Below are 21,610 nucleotides of genomic sequence, written 5' to 3'. Positions count from 1 at the left end.
TGTTACTTGACAGTATTTTCAGTACTACACAATATTGCTTGACTCAAAACATTTTAAAAACCATAAAAGTTGATCTTCTACTACTAATCATATAGTCCACATGTGTAGAATATAAAAGAAGAAAAGGTTTGATAATATTTGATTTAATTAACAATCAGTAGTCATCACCATGGAAATGTCACACTGGAAAGTCTTCAGCATGACGTGTATTCATATCCAAGTGTTCATCATAATGGTCCCAAATCCTACCTACTAAGTACTAACCATGGGATAAAAAAACAGTGGAAATGCTTTAAATTTAAATTTATCTTTTTTGAAATTTAAAGCAAGATCAGATATATGTGCCTGGAAAATGCCTCTTCAGAATAAGTTGGAAACCAAGAATGACAATTACAAATTCACAATCAATTTTTCTTAACAAACTTCCACATTTGTAACATACTGTATCAGGCTCTGTTAATAATTGTGTGAGAATTAACCATATAATAATGGTTTTCACATATTTCTTATTAGTCTGACGCTGTACACCAAAAGTATTAAGCGTAGTTTTCCTAAACTAAATTTTAATATAATTAGCAGTTGCAAATGACTTTATTCTTTCTTGTATGCCCAAGCTGGTAGGATAATTAACTACAGCTTAGCTGCTCGGAATCTCTCCTAATCTGTCTTGTCCCCTAAGGCTTCTCATCAGTTTTTGCTGTGTGGGCGTAGGTGAGACCTTACAGTCTACTCCTCAAAACAATACTTCCACCCCAACCACCACTCTTGAGAGACAAATAATAATTACAAATAATACTTTAGACCCTTCAACCAATTTTCACTTATTCAAATCATATCTAGTACAAGGAAATCATTTTTAGAATTACTATAAATAGCTGTAATAATTTAGTAACTCTTCTTATATACACTATACTGCATTTCTTCGTATGTAAAGAAGTGGGCAGTTGGCCAATATAATATTAGCAGAAATATATACAATTTGTAATTTTATACATAAAGGAATGAGAACTGAAGTTGGTTAGCTGAAGCTGCCAGTATACCAACTTAAGAAAACAGCTGCCTTACCAAAACATGAATATTATAGTTTATTTATTGAAAGTGAATTTGTGATTGCGACCTGAGTAAAACCAAGTTAACTATAGCAGATGATAAAAGCAATCCGTGAGAGAAGGGGAGGGAAGTGGATGAAAATAGGAAGGGAGAGAATCTTACTCCTAAATATATTGGACTGCTAATAACAACGCTCTATAAAAGTGAAGAGTACAGCGTGTAGTTAAGAACAATATGGTACACTACCAATAGTTTTCCTATTGAAAGAGAATTAGTGTTGCAGACGTGAGTGTAGCCAGGCTAGCTAGAGCAGCATATAAATATTTTTGACGTTAATTACATGTCCTTTAAAAGTAAAAACTGTAGCTCGTGGGTAAGAACAATATGATGCCTTAGGCATAATTTTCCTACAGTACAATTTTATTCACTGCAAGGATTTAGATGGTGTTATCAAGTAGGGTTTTGAGTAAAGGTGGAAAGAAGATTGGAGGTTATTAAGCAGTAAGTCTTCGTTCAACAAAGGTAAAATCCACTCTTTAACTTTTATGATTATAAGGTAGGCATTATGGTCATTTGAGGTCATTGTAATAATTCATGTTGCAAAGTAAGTTGGGGGGTTTGGATACCTTTAAAGCCAGCTTTGCTCGAACCAGCTACAACAGGAGAGAAAGATAGCAATCATTTGAAGAGAAAAAGAGAGGAAAAAAAAAAAAAAAGAAAAGAAAAGAGGGAGAGAAGTAAGGGTGTTGCAGCTGCAGAGGAACCAATGGCGACGCCGAAACAGATGTGGGAGCAGCAGCAATTGCAGGTGCAGCTAGTGAAGAACTCCGGTATCGTCAGTTACAATGGGAGTCCGGTAGCTGATGACAAGGAAGAAGAGATGTCAAGATCTGCATTGGCTTTGTTCAAAGCGAAGGAGGAAGAGATTGAGAGGAAGAAGTTGGAGGTGAAAGACAAGGTTCAGGCTCAGCTGGGACGCGTCGAGGAAGCAACTAAGCGCTTGTCTGAGATTCAGGAAGTAAGTGATGAATTACAATTGTCACTGAATCTTATGCTATATTTTTACTTATTAAAATTGGACATTTACACCTTGTTCAATTTGTTGGTAAAACATAATGTTCTAACACAAGAATAAGCTAAATTTATGGCTTTAAATTAAAAGAAATATTTTTTTTTCTCAGAATGATCCATTTAATGACTGAAATGAAAACTTTTGAAACTGTATAGCTAACTAGAATTCAAATGGTTTACCTTGCGTCCCTCCGGGGACATCCGATAAAATGGTTTACCTTGTGAATTATATGTTCTATCTTCTCCACTTCCAAGCAACGAACATAGATTGTTCGAGAATGTAATGTTATGATCTTTGTCAATTTATTAATTTGTTCATCTCAAACTAGTTGATCATGACATATAGAGGTTGCTTCAAAACTATTATATCTTATAGGAGCTTGAAACGCTGATAGATCCAATGAGAAAGGAAGTTGCAATTATTCGCAAGAGGATAGACATCATTAACAAAGAGTTAAAGCCGCTAGGTCAGAGCTGCCAGAGGAAGGTAAAAACTTTGTGGCCATTTTACTTGTTCTTCCAGCTGCTTATGCTGTTGTATGGAAAAAAAAAACTAATGTTAAAGAAGAAAATGGAGATTCTGTGGTTGCATTTTACTTTTTCCTCATCGTATGACACAACTTTGTTGGGTATTACGTTGATCACGTCCGAATGAGATTACTTATGCAAGACTAAGTCCTTTCATGTTTCTATATAATGATCAATGGTCACAGGAGAAAGAATACAAGGAAGCTCTTGAGGCTTTAAACGAGAAGAGCAGAGAGAAATCTCAACTAGTTTCCAAATTGATGGAGGTGAGCATTTCATTCTTCATAACTTAATTTCTAATGACTGTTACTGTTACCATACATCAATTAATTGCTTATCTGCGTGCTTTATATCAGCTTGTGGGTGAAAGTGAGAGAATGAGGATAAAGAAGCTGGAGGAGCTGAACAAACATGTTGAAAATCTGCGTTAAGATATGCTGATTAAGCATTAAGATGGACTGTGCATGTGTGCTGTAATTAGGATCTTTGTGCTTACATTCTGATACAAATTATGATTTCTGTCTCTTCATTTCACCGGTTATTATCAAGAAAGGTTCTCTGTTATGGACGGAAGTACCCCCAACAATGTTGCTTGCCAATGAATGTGTAGCCTAAATTGTGTATAGAATTGTGAGAAACGTCTGTCTGCTAAATCAAATTGTGGATTGAAAAAGGAGGTTTTCCTTGTCTGCTTCTGCTAATTTTTCAGCCATTGATCTTAATCACAAAAGTGATGTTTCATCAGGAATATTGGTATCTTACTGGATGTTGTTTCAAAAAATACTTCAGTTTTCTGCAACTAAGCATAGCCAAAACCAACGTGACTAATATGATCCATGCAGTTCTGTCGCTCTCCTGTCTCTGGCCATGTTTTTTCTTCTTTATACAAGTGATATTGCGGGAAATGGAATTCAAACTTTGGACCTCTGCCGACATTGGGAAGATAAGTACTACGAGACTAGAAGTTGGTTGGTCCTCTATTGCCCTTGTTATACTAACCTATTTGTAGCTCTTTTTCCACCATTCGTTTGCTCTATTATTAGAAAGAAGCGAGCAGTGGGAGCAGGGTAAACAGCAGCTAGTTAAGAAACAAAATAATTAAGAGATTGTTAGCTTAAGAGAAAACTGTTGATACTTAAAAGCTGATTACAAATCTGAAGCTATCCTAGATTTCCTTATTAACAGTTGAATGAAGCGTATTTGATGTTGCAGACGAAATAAATTTAGAAGCTAAACAACATTTTCCAAACTAATGAGAAACAAATTGGTTAGTTGAAGATGGTGAAGAAGGATACATACACACCTTTTGTTCCGATTTTGATGTTGCGGACGGAATTCAGAATTGTGTTATTACACGCCTGCTTTCGTCCTGTGATGTTTTTTTTCTCCTGCCCCATTGGAGAACATAGGATCATCATCGATCGTTTGTCATGTTTGATGCTTGCAATATGAAAATAATCCTACATCAAACACAAACGAAGATGAAACCAAACAGTGGCTTTCCCCAGCAACATCAATCCCACACGCCTGTTGGCAGAATTCTTGACTAAGTCCTTACCCACCCTCAGCCTCTTTCCATGCATTTTTTCCGGACATCATGCCGTCATGACAGCCATGCTCAAGGAACATAATTTTTAGGGCTAACAATTAATAATATCTTGCATTCACCAGATTTGAGGTGGTTTTCAAAATGGATCACAGTGTTCAAATTTTATCACCGCTATGTAGTTTTGAAATTAAACCAATCTATGCCTTGTATTTGTTCGAGTATTAGGTGACGTAAATTTTTATGTACAGCAAGCAGACAATGATTTTCTTATCAAATTTTTTATTGTAATTTGTAAGAATTGGCACGGTCCGGTGTGCTTCAATTATACATCCAAATTGCAGTTAGAACCTTTTAAAAGAACGATTTGGTCGATCAAAACCCCAATTGAAACCGAACAATTGGGTTTGATAATTGTTCTAGGAAAAATTGTTAACTATTTTTTTTTTTTTTTACTACTTTCCTAATTTGCTCCTAAACTTGTACTTAATTGCCGATTTGCTCCTAAAAACTTGTAACTAATCAATTTTCCCCTACTATTATGTTTGCCCACATTTCATTCAATTTTATGTCAGAGTTGGAATCCTAATTATTATTTTTCTTTATTAATTTTATTTGTTAGATGTACTCCCTTAAAATGTAACAATTTTAACAAAAATTTGAATGCATTGTGCCTAAATTGACCATTACAATTGTTTTTTTTGGTCATGTATAATAGTTCAAAGGTAAAGTTAGATAAAATATGAAGTTCAGGAGGTAAAATATTGGTAATAGAGTACAAGTTCAAAAACAAATTGACCGAACAGCCATATATATGTTTTTTCGGATGATTCATTTCCGTCTTTTAGGCTTATGAACATCTCGTTTTATATAATTATTTTTGCCTAAAATCCATCCCATTGTGCTAATTAAAGTCTAAAAGAATAATGTCTTTGTTTTCTAATTTAAAATTTTTCTTGATTTTATTTTTCTCTTGCTTGGCCCCTAATTTTGGTCCGAACTTCGCAAGGAAAAGACTAGGATTAATAATTAATTAATGATGCTAGATCTCTCAGTATCCTTGTGGATTTTTCCTCTGCGTACCACGATTAACATAAGGGTAATGAATCCTCGTTTTCTCTGCTCAATATACATATTGATGTGTAATTTAGGATATAAAATCCCAAACTTTAAACTAAATAATTTTTTTTTTATGTGTGGGAAATCTGGATGAGCTGGAGTGGATTATCAGCATAAACTCGAATAAGCAGTCAATCTCAAAGGATTATACCTAAACTCCTCCTTCCTTCGTTGTTGATATCATATCATATCACAAACACCTAAAAAGATGACTAGATATCTGTGACAATTTGATATTTCCCTGATTTTGTATGCCTCCCTTTGCCATATAAATGCACCCAAACAATGTTATTCTGCTGTAGTACTAGTGCATCGTTTGTTTTTCGAGGCGGGGTTAATTTCACGGGCGGGTTTTGCGATTAATTTGAGAGATCTTCGAGATGGCCGCTGCATCTTCTTCTTCATCTGCTGCGGCATCAATGGGGTTGGATTTTGAACATGAAAAAGTACCACATGTTTTGGCTGTTGATGATAGTTTTGTGGACCGTAAAATCATTGAGAAGTTACTCATCAAGTCTGCATGCAAAGGTGAACTTCTTTCATCTGCCCTTTCATAACCTTTTTTACATCAAACTATTTTACAGTTTATATATAATTTTTTGTGTGTGTATATACATACATACATACATACATACATACATACATACATATATATATATATATATATATATATATATATATATATGACTCTTTGCATTCATAGAGAATTATACCACAACATTTTAAACTCACAAAAAGGATATCTTCTTTAATTTAATATGTGTCTATGTTAATGGTTGATCAAGATGACAAATTTGGGAACAATTTAGTAGGTTAGCAGGTGAGTATTTATCAAATATAGCCAAATATTAGCCCCTAATTTTAAAAATGTTAGTTTTTATAAAAACTTTCAAATATATCCAAAGTATCACTTAAATAGACACAAATACCCTTAAGCTTTAAACCTAATAAATTAAAAAACCAAAACCCTATTAGAGGAAGAGTCCTCACAGCTAAACCTTAAAATTGGAGGAGACTTAGTGAAGGTATCGACTGTTTGTGAAGAATTGTGCACCCCTAAACGAAGATGAGTGTAGATAGTTAATTTTTTGCACTTTTCCTTGTCTACGTTTTCTCTTTGCTTTTGTAGTTTCTTTCTTCAATTGAATATTTATGGAAGAATGAACTGTCAAATTTTGTAACATGATTTATCTCAATTTTCCTTTGGATTATATGTGCTTTGATTTAATTTTCCACCTTTGCATTATTAAGGGTGTTGTCCGTGTCTGGATTCTGTTTTGAAGGTTATCATTGACTGTGGTAGTGAATCGAGAGATCTGTTGTGTTCTTAGAAAGTGCAAAAAGCATATTTTAAGGTTTATGGAATAGAAATTCTTCGGACGCATATTAGAAAAATTAGTGAAAGCACCACTTGATTATCACACAAGAATCTTTTAATCAACAACTAGTTATTTGTATGAATTAATGGTATTTATATCTATTTAAGTGATATTTTGGATATATTTGAAAGTTTTTATAAAAACTGACATTTTTAAAATTAAAGGCTAATATTTGGCTATATTTGATAAATACTCTTAGCGGGTTTAATTTAGATTCTTGGGCGCATGGATAAATACTTTAGATCAAACTAACAAGATTGTTTGAGATACGATCTGAACTTTGCCATATTATTTTCTAGAAGATTTATATTTTATTTTATACGATTATTAACGATTTTGGCAATATTTGGGTTCCTCTGATGGCAGTGACTACTGCAGAGGATGGACATGGAGCACTGGAGCTATTGGGTTTGGCAGATGGGCAACAGAACTTCGCCAACACCGTAAGTCAATTAAATTCATGTACAATTTTTAGGATAAGGATTGTTTGTCCTCCTATTTTTTGTGCCCTCCTATTTTCTGTGGTCACTGTTAAGTCATGTTAGTATTTTATATTTTTTTTATAGAGATAATAAGACAAAATTAAATAGTAATATAAAATATTGACGTGACTTAACCGTGAACACACTAATAGGAGAGCACGAGAGGGCGCAAGAAGTGGAAGGGCATACAATCCTTATCCCAATTTTTATCAGCCTCAAATACCTTTACTTTTTTATTTTATTTTATTTTTCAATTTTTAGGCATTGGGAATTGATATTATATGTTACAGGTTTCAAACGTAAACATGATAATCACTGATTACTGTATGCCGGGAATGACAGGGTATGAGCTACTAAAAAGAGTTAAGGTAATGTTAATTCTTAAATTTAGGATTAAATCTAAATTTAATGAATTTCTTCCATATAATTAGAACCAGATATTGCATAAACAGCAAACTGGTTAATTTTCGCATGTGGTCTAATATCCTAGTGGATATGGTGTTATGTTTCCACCCATGTGTCTCGGAGTTTGAAACTACTTATTTATTAAATTATTGTAATAATTTCGACCATTTACTCATCCTATTAATAATAATAAAACTAATCTAACCCTGCCAATACGTCCTTGTAATCAAACAGGAATCGCCAAAAGGGAAGGAGATACCAGTAGTTGTTGTATCATCTGAGAACATTCCAAGCCGAATTGAGAAGTAAGCCACTTGCACTAGAAATCTCAAATTTTTATCTCTCTTGTTCTTTCTTGTTTTTTATAGAACAAAATATTTCAAGGAATATCAAATTTATTGATCCTTCAAAATTTTCCATGTGAGATCACAGGTGCCTTGAGGAAGGGGCTGAGGAGTTCTTGCTGAAGCCGCTCCGGCAAGCAGATGTCAAGAAACTGAAATGTCATTTAAGCGAGTTTCGAAACCCTAGTGACGAAGGGAGAAATTGTTTGGGAAGATGATGATATTATATTCCCCATACAAAACTATAGAGATTTTTTATACAAGAAAAGAATGTCAGAAGGCTTAGTTTAAACTTGTTATTAGATGCAATGCAATATTTTAAGGTGTTATATCTTCTCTGTGACTCTGTCATGGCTTGCAGTTGCCTTCCTGCCTCCTTCAGTACCTTCTTAACAAAGAGTATTCATCTCTGCACTCGTGCTCTTGATTTCGATTATCCCCTACTGTACAAAAGTAAAGCCAACCTTTTTCTGGTTGGGGCGGTAATTCTTGACATGTCACACAACTTAAGATCAACGTATATATGCAAGGGTGAACAGTAGACACGGTTTGGTTTAATTTTGTTCTATATCAGAAATATAAATGAACCAACTAGCTTTCAACAATTTAGTTTGGTTTGGTTTGGTTTTGACTAACACCGCTGTTGAAATCGAACCAAATCATTGTTAATCGGTTTTGTTTTCCAACACATTAATAAAAAAAGTCCAATTTCAAGAGTATTAATTTTATGAGCAACCACAGATCTCATACATTGATCAAAAGATTTAAGTTTGTCAAGTTAACAAAGACTAAGTTTCAATTAAATAAAATACCATGTAGCAAACAAATTTTCTAAACTGTTAACCGTCATTAAACTTAAATTATGGTGACACTTATAATATTTGTATTGTAAGACTTCAAATAACTCATAATATGTTGACAAGTAAAAATAAATAAAATAAATAATTAAAAATATATGGCCAGTAAGGTTTAGTTTGGTCAAGTTCAGAGGTATCAAAACCAAATCAAACCACAATAAATGGGTTCAAATCGGCTTTTAAACTGTTTTGTTTGATTTGATCGGTTATGTGTTAAATGCAACTTTACTCTTGTTATATTAATGTTGTTTTATGTATGTGGTGAATTGTAATATAAATAAGATTGAATGGTGAGAGATTTTATAGTGAGGTTAAAACACGGAATGATACATTATATGTCATTATTCAGTTGGAGAAATTTTTTTCTCAAATGTCCCTCTAATTGAATAATAATATGTGACGTACCGTTTCGTGTTTCGTACGAGAAATTTTTCAATGTATCTAAAAAATAGAACAGTGCGTCATATTATATAAATAAAGAGAAATTTTGTTTTTCAAGTGTCCTTCCGCATTGAAAATCACTGGTTCAAAATCTTTCCGGGATGGTAACAAAAATAGGGGTAAATTTTGGAATATATGATATTAGAGTTGGGCCCAAAAGCAATTCTACAGTGGCAGAGTCAAGACTCAAAATGGTCTTAGATTAGTTTGCACCTGACTGCGGAGGGAGAAGTCCGAGAAGACAGAGAGAAGAGGGAGAGAGATGGAGAGCAGTGACGCTGCCATTGAAACCCAGAGACCCCAAAACCATGAACCCATTGAAGAGAAGCCGAAGGTGGTGGTGATAATGGGACCCACAGGCTCAGGGAAGTCAAAGCTGGCCATTGATTTGGCTTCCCACTTCCCCGTGGAGGTCATCAACGCTGATTCTATGCAGGTCTACAGTGGCTTGGATGTTCTTTCCAACAAGGTCCCTCTGCACGAACAAAAAGGTCCTCACTTTCTTCCACCCACTCACTTTTTATTTTGTTTTTGAAAAAGAAACTAAATTTGAATTGGGAATTTTGATCGTGGAAATGGGTTGGTGCATACAAAATGTAGGAGTGGCTCATCATCTGCTGGGAACTGTAAGCCCGAATGTTGAGTTCACAGCGAAAGAGTTTCGGGACTCTGCCATTCCTGTAAGCAAATCCAATTCTGTTTTTTGTATTTATGGTGGTTTTTGCTGTTGTTTCATGTATGTGTATTTAGATACCCGTTGTATGTAATAAATTGTTACACTTTAGAGTCCAATCTTGATGAAAAAGGTGTGTCTTTGCCAGAAGATTGATTTTCATTCGAAATCAAGGCATTTGCCAAATTTATGTTGCTGAAGGATTGACATTGGTTCTTGCTATTAGTGTAGTGTTGGAGATTTCTTTAGAACAATTCCGTGGTCCCTAAGATCTATGAAGGAGAGGTAAGAGTTGAAATTTTGTGTTAGGTGCGAGGTACCAATTGGGTTGCGAGCTAGGTGTACTTTCTAGGAAGTCTACAATGTTGGTATGGTTTTGTCTACACTGTGTTGTTAAGTTCAAGTTGGTTTATCTTTTTGATATTATGATATTATGTCTCAATCATGAATCGCTATGAAAGTTAAATAAAAAACACTGAGCGAATAGTTATTAGAACCCAATCTCGTAGAATCTAATCTTTCCAAACTTATGCGCAGACCAACTTAGGTCATTTTGAGCTGTTTTCTTTGAATATAGTGATTCTGGGTTGGTTAAGTTCATCATGTCCATTTTCTTTGACTTAGCAAACGGTCTAAATTTTCAATATCCAAGACTTTATTTTCGCTAGGAACCTACTGTCCAAGGATATGGATTATATCTGACTGTGGTCAGTTTTTTCCTCTTTGAAAGAACTGCAAAAGCGGATTCTGATTGTTTGATTGCATGTTGAATTTCTTTGATTGTTGGATAGCATGTTGAATTTCTTTTTGGATTTCTGGTACCATACTGTGTTTTCTGTTTCATTGCACTCTCTCGGTTCTATTTTCACGTTTCAAATATTCATCTATATTTCTGTCTGTATTTGTTTAAACTGACTCTGCATATGGGTTTACAGCTCATAAATGACATATTATCTCGTAACTGCTTGCCGGTCATAGTTGGTGGTACCAATTACTATATCCAGGTAGAGAACTGTTTCATTTTGTCAGTGACTAGTACCTTATTGCTATTTTTATTGTAAATAGATCATGAACACGATAATGTTCAATTTTTGTTAGGTTCAAGATTTTTAGTGGATTTGCACAAAATATGGTTGCAGCCATCTCTTTGGTGCATATTATTTATACTAGAGTATACTGATATGTTGGCCTGATCTGAAGTTTACTATCCTATTTTTGAAAAATGCCAATTGTAGACCCTAGAAGTATTCTCAGGAATTCAAGAATTAAAAATTGATACAACACAGAGAAAGCTAAGGCCTTGTTTGGTTCATAGGGTGAAATCAGTTTTCAGTATCCAGAAGAGCGAACCAAAACCGCCTTCATTTGTTGTTTCTGAAATTCTTAAAAGAGCTGCTGATTGGTAGAATAAAATGTTCGCTCATCATCATCATTCTTATCATATTCTTCTTGTTTTCTCCAAGGACTGGGTCAATTAATTGGTTTGGTTTGGCTTGGCTTTTGGCATTCAAACCAAAACATAGTTTTTGTAAACGGCTATCTATTACCGAACCAAAATTCGGTTTTTAAGTAAATTCAACGATTACTAGACCAATAGAATCATATACTTATTGTAGAGATTTTAGAGAAGAAAGGAGTACGAGTAGCATATATCCAAGCTATAAAGGATATGCGTGATGGAGCAAAGACGGTCAGAACTCATGAAGGACAAACCGAAAGCTTTCCCATAACTGTAGGGTTACATCAAGGCTCATCTTTAAGTCCTTACCTTTTTGCATTGGTAATGGATGAGTTAACGGGACCAATTCAAGATGATATTCCTTGGTGTATGCTTTTCGCAGACGATATAGTGTTGATAGATGAAACTCAGGAAGGGGTAAATGCGAAGCTTAACCCTTGGAGAGAAGTGTTGGAATCTAAAAGTCTTCGCCTAAGTCAGTCAAAGACAGAATATATAGAGTGCAAGTTCAGTGCAAATGGAGGCCCAGATGAGTTAGGGGTGAGGATCGGAGACCAGGAAGTACCAAAAAGCGACCGCTTTCGCTACCTAGGATCTATCTTGCAAAAGAACGGAGAATTAGATGGAGACCTCAACCATAGAATACAAGTTGGATGGATGAAGTGGAGGAGTGCATCCGGCGTGTTGTGTGACCGTCGTATGCCACTGAAGCTCAAGGGAAAATTTTATAGGACGGGAATAAGGCCGACGATGCTGTATGGCACGGAATGTTGGGCAATGAAGCATCAACATGTACATAAAATGGGTGTAGCGGAGATGAGGATGCTTCGTTGGATGTGTGGGCACACGAGAAAGGATAAGATTAGGAATGAGGATATCTGAGGTAATGTAGGAGTAGCCGAAATTGAAGCAAAGATGAGAGAAAATTGGTTACGGTGGTTTGGACATGTGCAACGAAGGCCTACTAACACTCCGGTTAGAAGATGCGACTATGGGACAAAGGTCTAGGGCCGAAGGGGTAGAGGAAGACTTAGGAAGACTTTGGAAGAGACTCTAAGAAAAAGACTTAGAGTACTTAGATCTAACGGAAGACATGACACAGAACTGAGCGCTATGGCGTTATAGGATTCATATAGCCGACCCCACTCAGTGGGAAAAGGCTTTGTTGTTGTTGTTGTAATATAAGAACTCTGTGCTAATTATGAGTCAAATATAAGTGAAAGGGTTCCAATAACTATACCATGCTAAGTAGAGTAAGTGCTAGAACTTGTAATACTATATATCTTATATGTTCACAATATATATGACTTTATTATGGATTTTTACAAATTTTGGTTTTCAAATTTCTTTTAATGGGTGCTATTTTTGGCACTCCAAAAAACTCGTTGTGTACTCCAAACTTTCTATATTTAGAAAGAAAAATACACTTATGTGGAATGCACAATTAGTTTTTTGAATTTTTGATTTTTGATTTCTGAAAACTGTTTGCCAACACCAAAACAAAGTCCCACAACTTAATCGGTTTGATAAACAGTTAAAAACCAATCTTCTAGTATCACACAAAGCACAAGACCTTCACTTCTTCCACCCAAAATTATAATTAGTGATGGCCTTGCACATCTGAATCTTTCCAGATTTCCTGAACATGGTTCTCAATGATTTTGATGATGATGCAACAATCAAGGCCATGCACAAAGTATTTAGGGTGGGCCATGTCTTCGACTATGAGCTGGTGCTGCACAGGTGTTTGTTGGTAGCTGGCTTCATAAAATGAGCCAGAATCTCTCTTGATAAGAGTTCCAAAATGTTTCCCAGTAGATCCTTGTTTAGTAAATAGTGAAAATGAAAGCTGAAAGCTGAAAACTGATTACTTTCCTGGAACCAAACGGGGCTTAAGCACTGACCACTTGCTTTTCCACATGAAGAGAAGGGTTGTGTGACCTTATGAGCGTGTAATTCTATGGTGGACTAATCTCAATGGTGACATGGAAGTTCTTTTAAAATAAAGAATCAAAATTTTAACATTTAACTTATGTGTTTCCCAGCTCACTTGTTCTGCTTTTTGTCTTGTTTTCTGTTTTCACATTACAATTCCAGGCTCTTGTTAGTCCATTCCTTTTAGACGAAACAGTAGAAGATATTGATGAATGCTGTTTAGGTGATTATCCAGGTAAATAGCAACTTTTGTACTTCAAAATTGTATTTTCACCGTTAAGAAAATCTCATATTTATTTATTTGTTATATATTTACTTTTCTAAGGAAATGGGTCATACAGGAAAATATACACTTATATTGACCTTTTTTTTATTAATCTCTTGTTTTGCTTCCAGGAGATGGACAACCACAGGCTGAGCTGGTTATTGAAGTAGACAATTCCAGTTGTGGCTATGACCATCTTAAAGCCATTGATCCAGTTGCAGCAAACAGAGTCCATCCAAATAACCATAGAAAAGTAAGTTTGTGGCATAATATGTACTGTCGTCTTGCTGAATATATAGTGTGTGATGATTTTACAATCTTTTACTAGGTAATCTAGTATCCTTACAGTGAAAGAAATAATGGATTAGTCCTTCTACTGCAGGCATTATTTTTTCCTTCCAAAAAAAATAAGAAATACTCATGGTAACCATTCGAGCTCTAAGGATATGCCTCGTTTTGTAGATTTGAGACACAATTTACTGTTTTTCCTAGAACCATTGTTATGATAGTCAAATTTAGATTATTTTCATGTCTTTAGGGTGACTCCAATTGTCAACCTTCTTTTCATACGAAGATTTTATTCAATAGATGATCAAATAGGGAAGTACAGGTGCCTTCAAATTAGATTGTTTTTGAAACAATTACTTTGTTACATGTCCAGAATTTTAGGATTGTTTAGTTTTATTTTTTCTTTTTATATTCTCAAATTTATACTTTGGGATAAATGTTATAAATGATTTTACACTCCAGTAGAAATTCTTTTATTTGTCCTAAAGTCTTATTTAAGAGTCCCATATTCGATGCAATGAGTCATGCAAACATACAGTTTCAATTGCTTTTATGTGCTGTTTATTCTTAAGTATCATGTATCTGATACCCTGTGGCAGAACGGATGTATTTCAGTTCGACATCTTATGTTGAATCTTTTGCAGATTAGTCAGTACCTTAGTCTGTATGCTCACCATGGTGTTCTTCCTAGCCAACTTCTTCAGGGAAATGCTGCCAAAGTGCGTAAGCTTTGTTTTCCTATTTTTTCATATATTCTGTGGTATTCTAGTTATATGCAATGTTATACGTATATCTGTTTCCTTCAAGGAGGATCTATTTTTTTACCTCAGATAGGACATCTTCATTAATCAAAGCATTATGATTTTCTTTCGACATTTTTTAAAAGATAATGATATTATTCTAGCATGAGCATAATGGACCATTTCTGTTGCCCTTTATTTTGTGTACAACTTCCAAGTTCTTGGTTGCTCATATGTTAGTTTTATTTATTTTTTATTTTTTATTTTATTTTTTTATGTATATTTATAAAAATTCACTCTCTTTCCACACTGGAAGTTGGAAGTGTAATTGCTTTGATGAGATTGGACCTCCCTATGTTCCTTACATATTTTAAATATAATAAAATTAATAAGATGAAAACAACATGATGTTTAATTTTTGCATGTGGCTGGGCAGAACTGGGGGCGAGTTGATAATTTCAGATACAATTGCTGTTGTATATGTGTGGATGCTTCCCTCCCTGTGCTGGACCAATATGTGGACCAAAGAGTAGATTGCATGATAGACGCTGGGTTGCTTAATGAAGTCCATGAAATTTTCAACCCAAATGCAGATTATACTCGTGGTTTGCGGCAGGCCATTGGGGTTCGGGAGTTTGAAAACTTTTTGAGAGCTTACATTGTTGAAGCCAGTGATGAAGGAAATCATTTGATAGATGAGTCCATGTCCTTGAAATCAGTAGACCTGGCTGATAAGAAATTGATGGAGAACATGAGGGAAATCTTGAAGTCCTTCAGTGACAGCCAACCCAAAATCGTGTTAAAAGAAGCTATTGATAAAATGAAAATGAACACCCGAAGACTAGTTCGTCGTCAGGTAAATTGATTTTGTCACATTTACCTGAATTCTTTATGCATGAATTTCTGGTGATGTTTTTCTCACTTTTTTAATGTTTGTTTGCACCATAGAAGCATGCCTCTGGTAGTCTGACTTAACTCTCATAACTTCTGGCCAGTGTACATTTTCAATAAAAGTACTTCCGAGTTATGAACAGAACTTATTTATCTGACCACTTTTTCTGCTGTTATTCATCGTTGGAAATCCTTTAATGAATATGATGCCCTTGATATTGTGAGAGTGTTTTAACAACCAATTCTAGATCGTTTGAGGTATACGTTATCTCTTGCACTTCAAAGGTCTTTCCTCTTGATTGAATTTCTTTCCCCCCTCAAACATTTTATGGAGAGTATTGGCAATGAACCCCGTAGACCATCCCCATGGGGTTGGTGAAGGGAGGACCCCACTCCATATTTCATTTAGCTAATCTATACTCTGAATGATTATATATCTACAATCTTAAACAGTTTCGAAAACATAAGTGAGAACATTTGTAACGTAATTATATTGTTTCACAGAAACGAAGGATAAATCAACTGGAGACACTGTTTGGATGGAACATACATTTCCTGGATGCAACAGAATCCATATCCTGTATGCTTCTGTGTCTTACCTTTTTCCTAGTTTCTTTTTTTCGTTTGTTTCTCTTGTTTTTCAGTGGGACTTGGCGTAATGTTCTTCTACTCGTTTTTTTTCTTTCTTGTTTCTGATACATATAGGCAAAGCGGATAATACATGGGCTACAGAAGTGGTTGGACCTTCTGTGGAAATGATTAGATCTTTCCTCGATCAGGATTCAAGTTTGGTTCCTGATTCGGATACCCCAGATGCCATTGGAGTGAATACGATGCAGCGGGACTTGTGGACTCAGTATACATGCAAGGTTAGGACTGGTTGACTGCCCAGGGGCACTGTTTTTGTTTGCTCAATTTCTCCATCCCGCATTTTAGTTTATTTGTGGTGCTTATATAGACGTGTCGTTTAGTTGACTTGGGCTAAGTTGGTGTGCAAATGACTTTCCATTGCTAGGCCTGTGGTGACAAGATCCTGAGGGGAGCACACGAGTGGGAACAACACAGGCAGGGTCGTGTCCATCGCAAACGAGTTTCTCAGCTTAAAAAGTCTCAAGGGTTTCTCTCACCGGAGCAGCATCAGCTGCCTCAACATGTAGATTGTAGTTAAAGAGTTGTTCACCTATTTTTCGACGTAAAGAAGAGGAAAAGAAAATGAAGGCCTATATTATGGTTTCTCATTTGTGTCACTATGCCAGCGCAAACACTGAACTATCTCGATGCAATTGAGTTCAGAAGAATCAAACGCTCGAGGAAGAAAGGTGGAGTCCAGATGGTGAAATTACAACTCAACCTTGCTAGGGTTTCAAGGGAAATTAGATGGATTAGGAGTTTATGAGGTGGAAATAAGGTGGTCTCCATGAGGACTCTTGCAGTTATGCATGCGAGTTACTGAGGAGAGTAGAGAGAGATGCAGAGATAAAAGTTAGTGATGTGAGTTACTGTGGGAGAGTAGTGAGAGATGTAGAGAGAAAAGAGGGGAGAGGAAGTGGGTAAATCAAAATTTTTTATCACCCTTAATTATTAAAAGTTTTGATCGCAGTCTATGTTGAGTGTTTGGTTGTCAAAGAATAGCATTATGAGTATTTTAGTTGGTAGATTTGCTCATGACTAAAAATGTTGCAGAATACGATCTCTTAATGGGTCACTATATATAGATATATGTATAAAATGTTCTTACACATAAAAATAGTGCATATTGTTGTGACCTATTTTATTGAAACGAGAGAGAGAGAGCGCGTCGGCAGAGAGAACGAAGAGAGTGAGGTAATTTTTGTGATGATGTTTCTCATCACTCATGCCTTCATTTGTAATAAACTTAGTAAGCTTACTTGCCTTGCAAGTGATAAAATTCTAGAGGAATAAGATCTTGTAGATTACATAGGAATCCTAAAGACAATCTACTTATAATTTACACAATCACAAATATGCTATAATTAATATCACAATACTCCTTGAGTGTGTAAATACTCGAGTAGTTGTCCTATTAGATCTTCATTGATGATGCAGAACTAGTTGATGAAGTCGTCTCGTTTAGTCGGCACAATTAGCGAATGAGAGTCTCAAAACTAGTAGAATAACGCATATAGAAGTAAACTTCACAAAACCTAGCTATGGTAAAACCTAAGTTAGGAGGATTCATCTCTTCTAGGACACTTCCATAATCTAAAATAATCTCATGCGTTAGAATGGACGATTTAGCGATGGTAGGATTTGAACCAGGTTCATTAATGTTTATCGTGGTTTTCTTTTTCCGAAGTTGTGAATCCCTTAAACCAATGGATCTGCCATGCTTTAAGGTAGGAACAGATGATTGGCTAGCCACTGATGTACCAAGCCATGCAACATGTGCGGCCAACCGTCGCTCGAGGGCGGCTTGTTCTTCCATGGTGTGTTTCAACGTACGTGAGGCACATCTATCCTTGTAGGCAAGGTTACAGCTAGTATATGTGATCTAGTCACTTTTGCTAGATCAGTAAAAACTCCGACATACTTTGAGCAACACTCTATAGATCTAAAATACGTCACACTTCAATTTCAGAATGTACAATGCAGAGATCTAGAATTTGCGGTGCAGAAATCTAAATTATAGAACGTAAGAAACAACATAAATAAAAACATAGAAAAAAACCATGTCCTGTTGACTAGTGATCATAGCAGGGCCGAAAATAATTGAAGCTAAGAAACCTATTGCAGAGATCTAGAATTTGCGGTGCAGGAATCTAAATTATAGAATGTAAGAAACAACATAAATAAAAACATAGAAAAAAACCATGTCCTGTTGACTAGTGATCATAGCAGGGCCGAAAATAATTGAAGCTAAGCAACCTATTACTTTATAGTTATAGTAGGTAATGGTCATTACATTGTCGGTGGAGCAGAGTCTGGAATGCATATGCCCTCCTTTTCTGTTCAACTAAGCAAGCAAGGCAGCTGATTTCCTTTAAAAGACTAGCCATGCAAGAGGGGCTGCCTCTATTTCTACTTTTGTTCAATCAAAATGGACGCTATCTTTTTGGTCTTATGATACGAAGATTTGGAAATTATGATCTATTTTAAGAATCATCATATTATATAGGGTGAACTATCAATTTAGCTCATGAATTTTCACATCAGTGAAAAATTAGACTTTTAAATTATTATTTTTAAGAAAAATCAGTCATTGAATTATAAAAATCTGTCAATTACATCCTTAATATTATATTCAAAGCACTATATTCAATTTTCCGTCAATTTAAGTTACGTTAATTGCATATGATACATCTTGGAGGGTAGATTGATAGTTTTTCATAAAGAAATAGCGTATAGGGTTAACTTTGGAGGGTAAATTGGTTAACTTTGTAGCCTAAATTGGTAGTTTTTCATAATAAATAGTGTAAGTTAACTTTGGAGGGTAAATTACATGTTAGATTCGCAACCTATATGAAATTTTAAGGGCTTAATGACTTGAGGGATTTATTTTACCGAAAAAATAATTCAGGGACTTAATTTGCACTGGGCTGATAGTTTAGGAACTACATCGGTACTTCACCCTATTATATATGTGCATGACTTAAGTGTCAAATTCGACTCATAAAGTGTCAAAAAGCGTTTAGTAATTAATTCGATATTAAGTTGTAACTCATGACAAAAATATTAAGTTGTCATTGGAAATCCAAACCCTGCAATTTGTGGCTCATGAAATAGTTCGGTTTACGCTTAACATGATGGATTTTTACGTGCTTATAAGTTAGTATATAAGCTTCTTACATTGATTTTGATGTTATTGGTTGCAACTGCTTCGGTGGAGAAAGCGTTTTTCATTATGAATATTGTTAAAATACCATTGTGTAACAGAACGGGAGATCAATGGTTGAGTGATAGCTTGATTGTTTACATTGTGTTTGGACCCAATTTTGCACCATCGGTCTGAGTAATTGAGGCTGTTAAATGAACAGGGTCTTAAGCCGTTGGATGTGAATATTAATGTGATTTTCAATTGCTTTACATTATTATGGTTACAATAAACCATGGTAATTAAATAGTTGTAATTATCCTGATCATTTGAAGATTATGCCGTGCATTCAGGTGTTGAATGAGGGTGTGATGAGACGGTTGTTGAAGAGATAAAGAATGAAAGAATATTCTTTTTGTTTTCTCATCTAACCAAAACAACAATTTGCATGCAGACGTGGAATAGTTGCTAGATAAGGGAATAAGGAAAATAAAGATGAGAATAAGGAGTCAAAGGATGGAATTACATGCAGACAGGTTGTGGCATGTGGCTTCATCTTGGGATTTGGTAATGATATTTCATCAGTTATAATTACGTTTGAGAGTTTAAGTTGGTGAATGAATGATCATGCATGCATGTGGTCTTTGTCAGGGGAAGTATACATGATGGATTTGATTGGTGAGGTGATTGCATGGAGATAAACTTGTGGTGACGTGATAAGTTTCGAATATAAGGATAGGCCTTAGCCTATGGCATGGATCAACTTCACTAGTTTGAGTTGCAAAGGAACTCTACGTAATCATCAGGCCAGGCCAAGGTAAATATGTTCTATAAATGCAGAAGCATGAACGACTGAGGAGAGACCTCCAATTCAACACACAACTGCCCTGCACAAAACCTCTCAAACATCTTGAGATTTTTTATTTTCTTTTTTTCCGCCGACACATCTTCAATTTGGATAAACAGCACTGTGAAGACAACCGGTGAACATCTTCAGTTTGGATAAACAGCACGGTTGCCGTAAAATCAGCCGTTCCCGAAGAACCTTCAGTTTGGATAAACAGCACTACGTCGAGGTCGACTGGTTATCTATTTAAGTCTCGGTCGAGAAGGATTTTCGAATCCTTATTGGCAGAGGTCATCTTATTAGCCTTCTCGGCGAAGTGAGGTGTTACCAGGTTACTACATTCGGCACCCGGAGAGCCGAATTTGATATTGAACTTTGCAGAACTAGCAGCCTTGTCTTCAGGCTCGAGAATCCAAAGGCCGAGATTTGTTCCCTCCTCGGTCGCAATCGCAAGATCAAGAAGTCAGCAGCGCACTCAACGCAACATCAACAAATTTTACTCCTCGGTCGAGCTCGGCCGACGAGTTGGCACGCCTCGCATTCAACCGAAAGACGTAGTTAGTTTATTAGTTACTCGGCCTGTACGCCGCGTAGGCTTTGTAATTTTTAAGGTCAACATCTTGGCACGCCCAGTGGGACCCAGTGCTAAAATTAGGAAGTTCATATGATATATCAAGATTCCAATCCGGCTCCACGTAGCCGATTGTATGAGCTCCTAGAGGAATTGAAAAAACACAATGAGGAACGAAAAAGATCTTTGGAAGTGGAAAAAATTCTTCGTGGCCATACAAAGATGCAAAAGTCATTCGCTTACATGTTGAGAATAAAAGCTCATGTTACCTTGCAAGAGCAATGGGTAAATGAAGATAGGGCTCGATTTAATACCTGGCTAGATGGAAAATATTTTCCTTACGTTTTCGACTACAAATCGATTCCATTTGAGAAATGGTTGGTTGAAAAGACCTAGGGGTAATTTTCCCCTCCGGTCGTAATCAGACATCGGCCAAAGAAAGTTATTAATTTAGCCGAAGAACAAAGGCCACCTATTTTTCTGGTCGAGACCGAAAGTGTGGTAGGCCTAGAAGAAAATGTTCAAGTTTTTTAGCCAAAAATTGACTCAGAAAATGATTCGTCAGAGGAGTGTTCTAATGATGAACAAGTCCGATGCACGGCTTCAAACGGAAGAACCACATCAATTGATATGGTAATTGAAGACATGATCTTAGAAGCCGAAACTACGCCAATTGATATGATTATTGGTGATAAAGCCGATATGGAGAAATCCTATTCGGCCAAGTTATTTGAATTAAAAGCCGAAATTAACCAATTAATTATGCCTGGGGGGGCATAATAATGGTCAAACACATTCGACGGCCAATGATAACAAATATTTCACCGAGTCAAAAATATTTGGAGATCATTCTTTATTCGGCCTAGAGCAAAATGAAATTTTTGATATAAAAAGATCTTGGCTTGGAATAAAGCATCGTTGGCCTCCTCCTAATTATGATTAGGTTG

At 35.7% G+C, this 21,610-nt stretch overlaps 3 protein-coding genes across 3 annotated transcripts; all 3 read left to right on the top strand.

Moving 5' to 3' along the window:
* Positions 1–1,679: 1,679 nt before the first annotated feature.
* Positions 1,680–3,237, top strand: LOC137716273 (uncharacterized). The gene is made up of 4 exons (XM_068455699.1): positions 1,680–2,068; positions 2,498–2,608; positions 2,835–2,915; positions 3,006–3,237. The coding sequence occupies exons 1-4, from the start codon at positions 1,817–1,819 to the stop codon at positions 3,078–3,080; spliced, it is 519 nt and encodes a 172-aa protein (XP_068311800.1). The 5' UTR covers positions 1,680–1,816; the 3' UTR covers positions 3,081–3,237.
* A 2,457-nt stretch (positions 3,238–5,694) lies between these two features.
* On the top strand, positions 5,695–8,142 carry LOC137714353 (two-component response regulator ARR17-like). The gene is made up of 5 exons (XM_068453591.1): positions 5,695–5,842; positions 7,060–7,136; positions 7,466–7,543; positions 7,815–7,885; positions 8,013–8,142. The coding sequence occupies exons 1-5, from the start codon at positions 5,695–5,697 to the stop codon at positions 8,140–8,142; spliced, it is 504 nt and encodes a 167-aa protein (XP_068309692.1).
* A 1,264-nt stretch (positions 8,143–9,406) lies between these two features.
* Positions 9,407–17,238, top strand: LOC137715486 (tRNA dimethylallyltransferase 2). The gene is made up of 10 exons (XM_068454830.1): positions 9,407–9,713; positions 9,823–9,902; positions 10,831–10,899; positions 13,452–13,524; positions 13,686–13,807; positions 14,487–14,561; positions 15,019–15,438; positions 15,978–16,053; positions 16,179–16,342; positions 16,489–17,238. The coding sequence occupies exons 1-10, from the start codon at positions 9,485–9,487 to the stop codon at positions 16,639–16,641; spliced, it is 1,461 nt and encodes a 486-aa protein (XP_068310931.1). The 5' UTR covers positions 9,407–9,484; the 3' UTR covers positions 16,642–17,238.
* Positions 17,239–21,610: the final 4,372 nt, after the last annotated feature.

The sequence above is a fragment of the Pyrus communis genome, chromosome 14 (genome assembly GCF_963583255.1).
Source record: "Pyrus communis chromosome 14, drPyrComm1.1, whole genome shotgun sequence".
Classification (NCBI taxonomy): domain Eukaryota; kingdom Viridiplantae; phylum Streptophyta; class Magnoliopsida; order Rosales; family Rosaceae; genus Pyrus; species Pyrus communis.
This window is presented reverse-complemented; position numbering and strand designations above follow the sequence as displayed.

Bases quoted from the DNA above. Each gene is read 5' to 3' on its own strand.
- LOC137716273 (XM_068455699.1), top strand. From the start codon at position 1,817: ATGGCGACGCCGAAACAGATGTGGGAGCAGCAGCAATTGCAGGTGCAG. The intron at 2,069-2,497 runs GTAAGTGATGAA...TATATCTTATAG, and splicing joins GCTTGTCTGAGATTCAGGAA to GAGCTTGAAACGCTGATAGA. The intron at 2,916-3,005 runs GTGAGCATTTCA...GCTTTATATCAG, and splicing joins TAGTTTCCAAATTGATGGAG to CTTGTGGGTGAAAGTGAGAG.
- LOC137714353 (XM_068453591.1), top strand. From the start codon at position 5,695: ATGGCCGCTGCATCTTCTTCTTCATCTGCTGCGGCATCAATGGGGTTG. The intron at 5,843-7,059 runs GTGAACTTCTTT...CTCTGATGGCAG, and splicing joins CATCAAGTCTGCATGCAAAG to TGACTACTGCAGAGGATGGA. The intron at 7,544-7,814 runs GTAATGTTAATT...GTAATCAAACAG, and splicing joins AGCTACTAAAAAGAGTTAAG to GAATCGCCAAAAGGGAAGGA.
- LOC137715486 (XM_068454830.1), top strand. From the start codon at position 9,485: ATGGAGAGCAGTGACGCTGCCATTGAAACCCAGAGACCCCAAAACCAT. The intron at 9,903-10,830 runs GTAAGCAAATCC...ATGGGTTTACAG, and splicing joins TTCGGGACTCTGCCATTCCT to CTCATAAATGACATATTATC. The intron at 13,808-14,486 runs GTAAGTTTGTGG...AATCTTTTGCAG, and splicing joins ATCCAAATAACCATAGAAAA to ATTAGTCAGTACCTTAGTCT.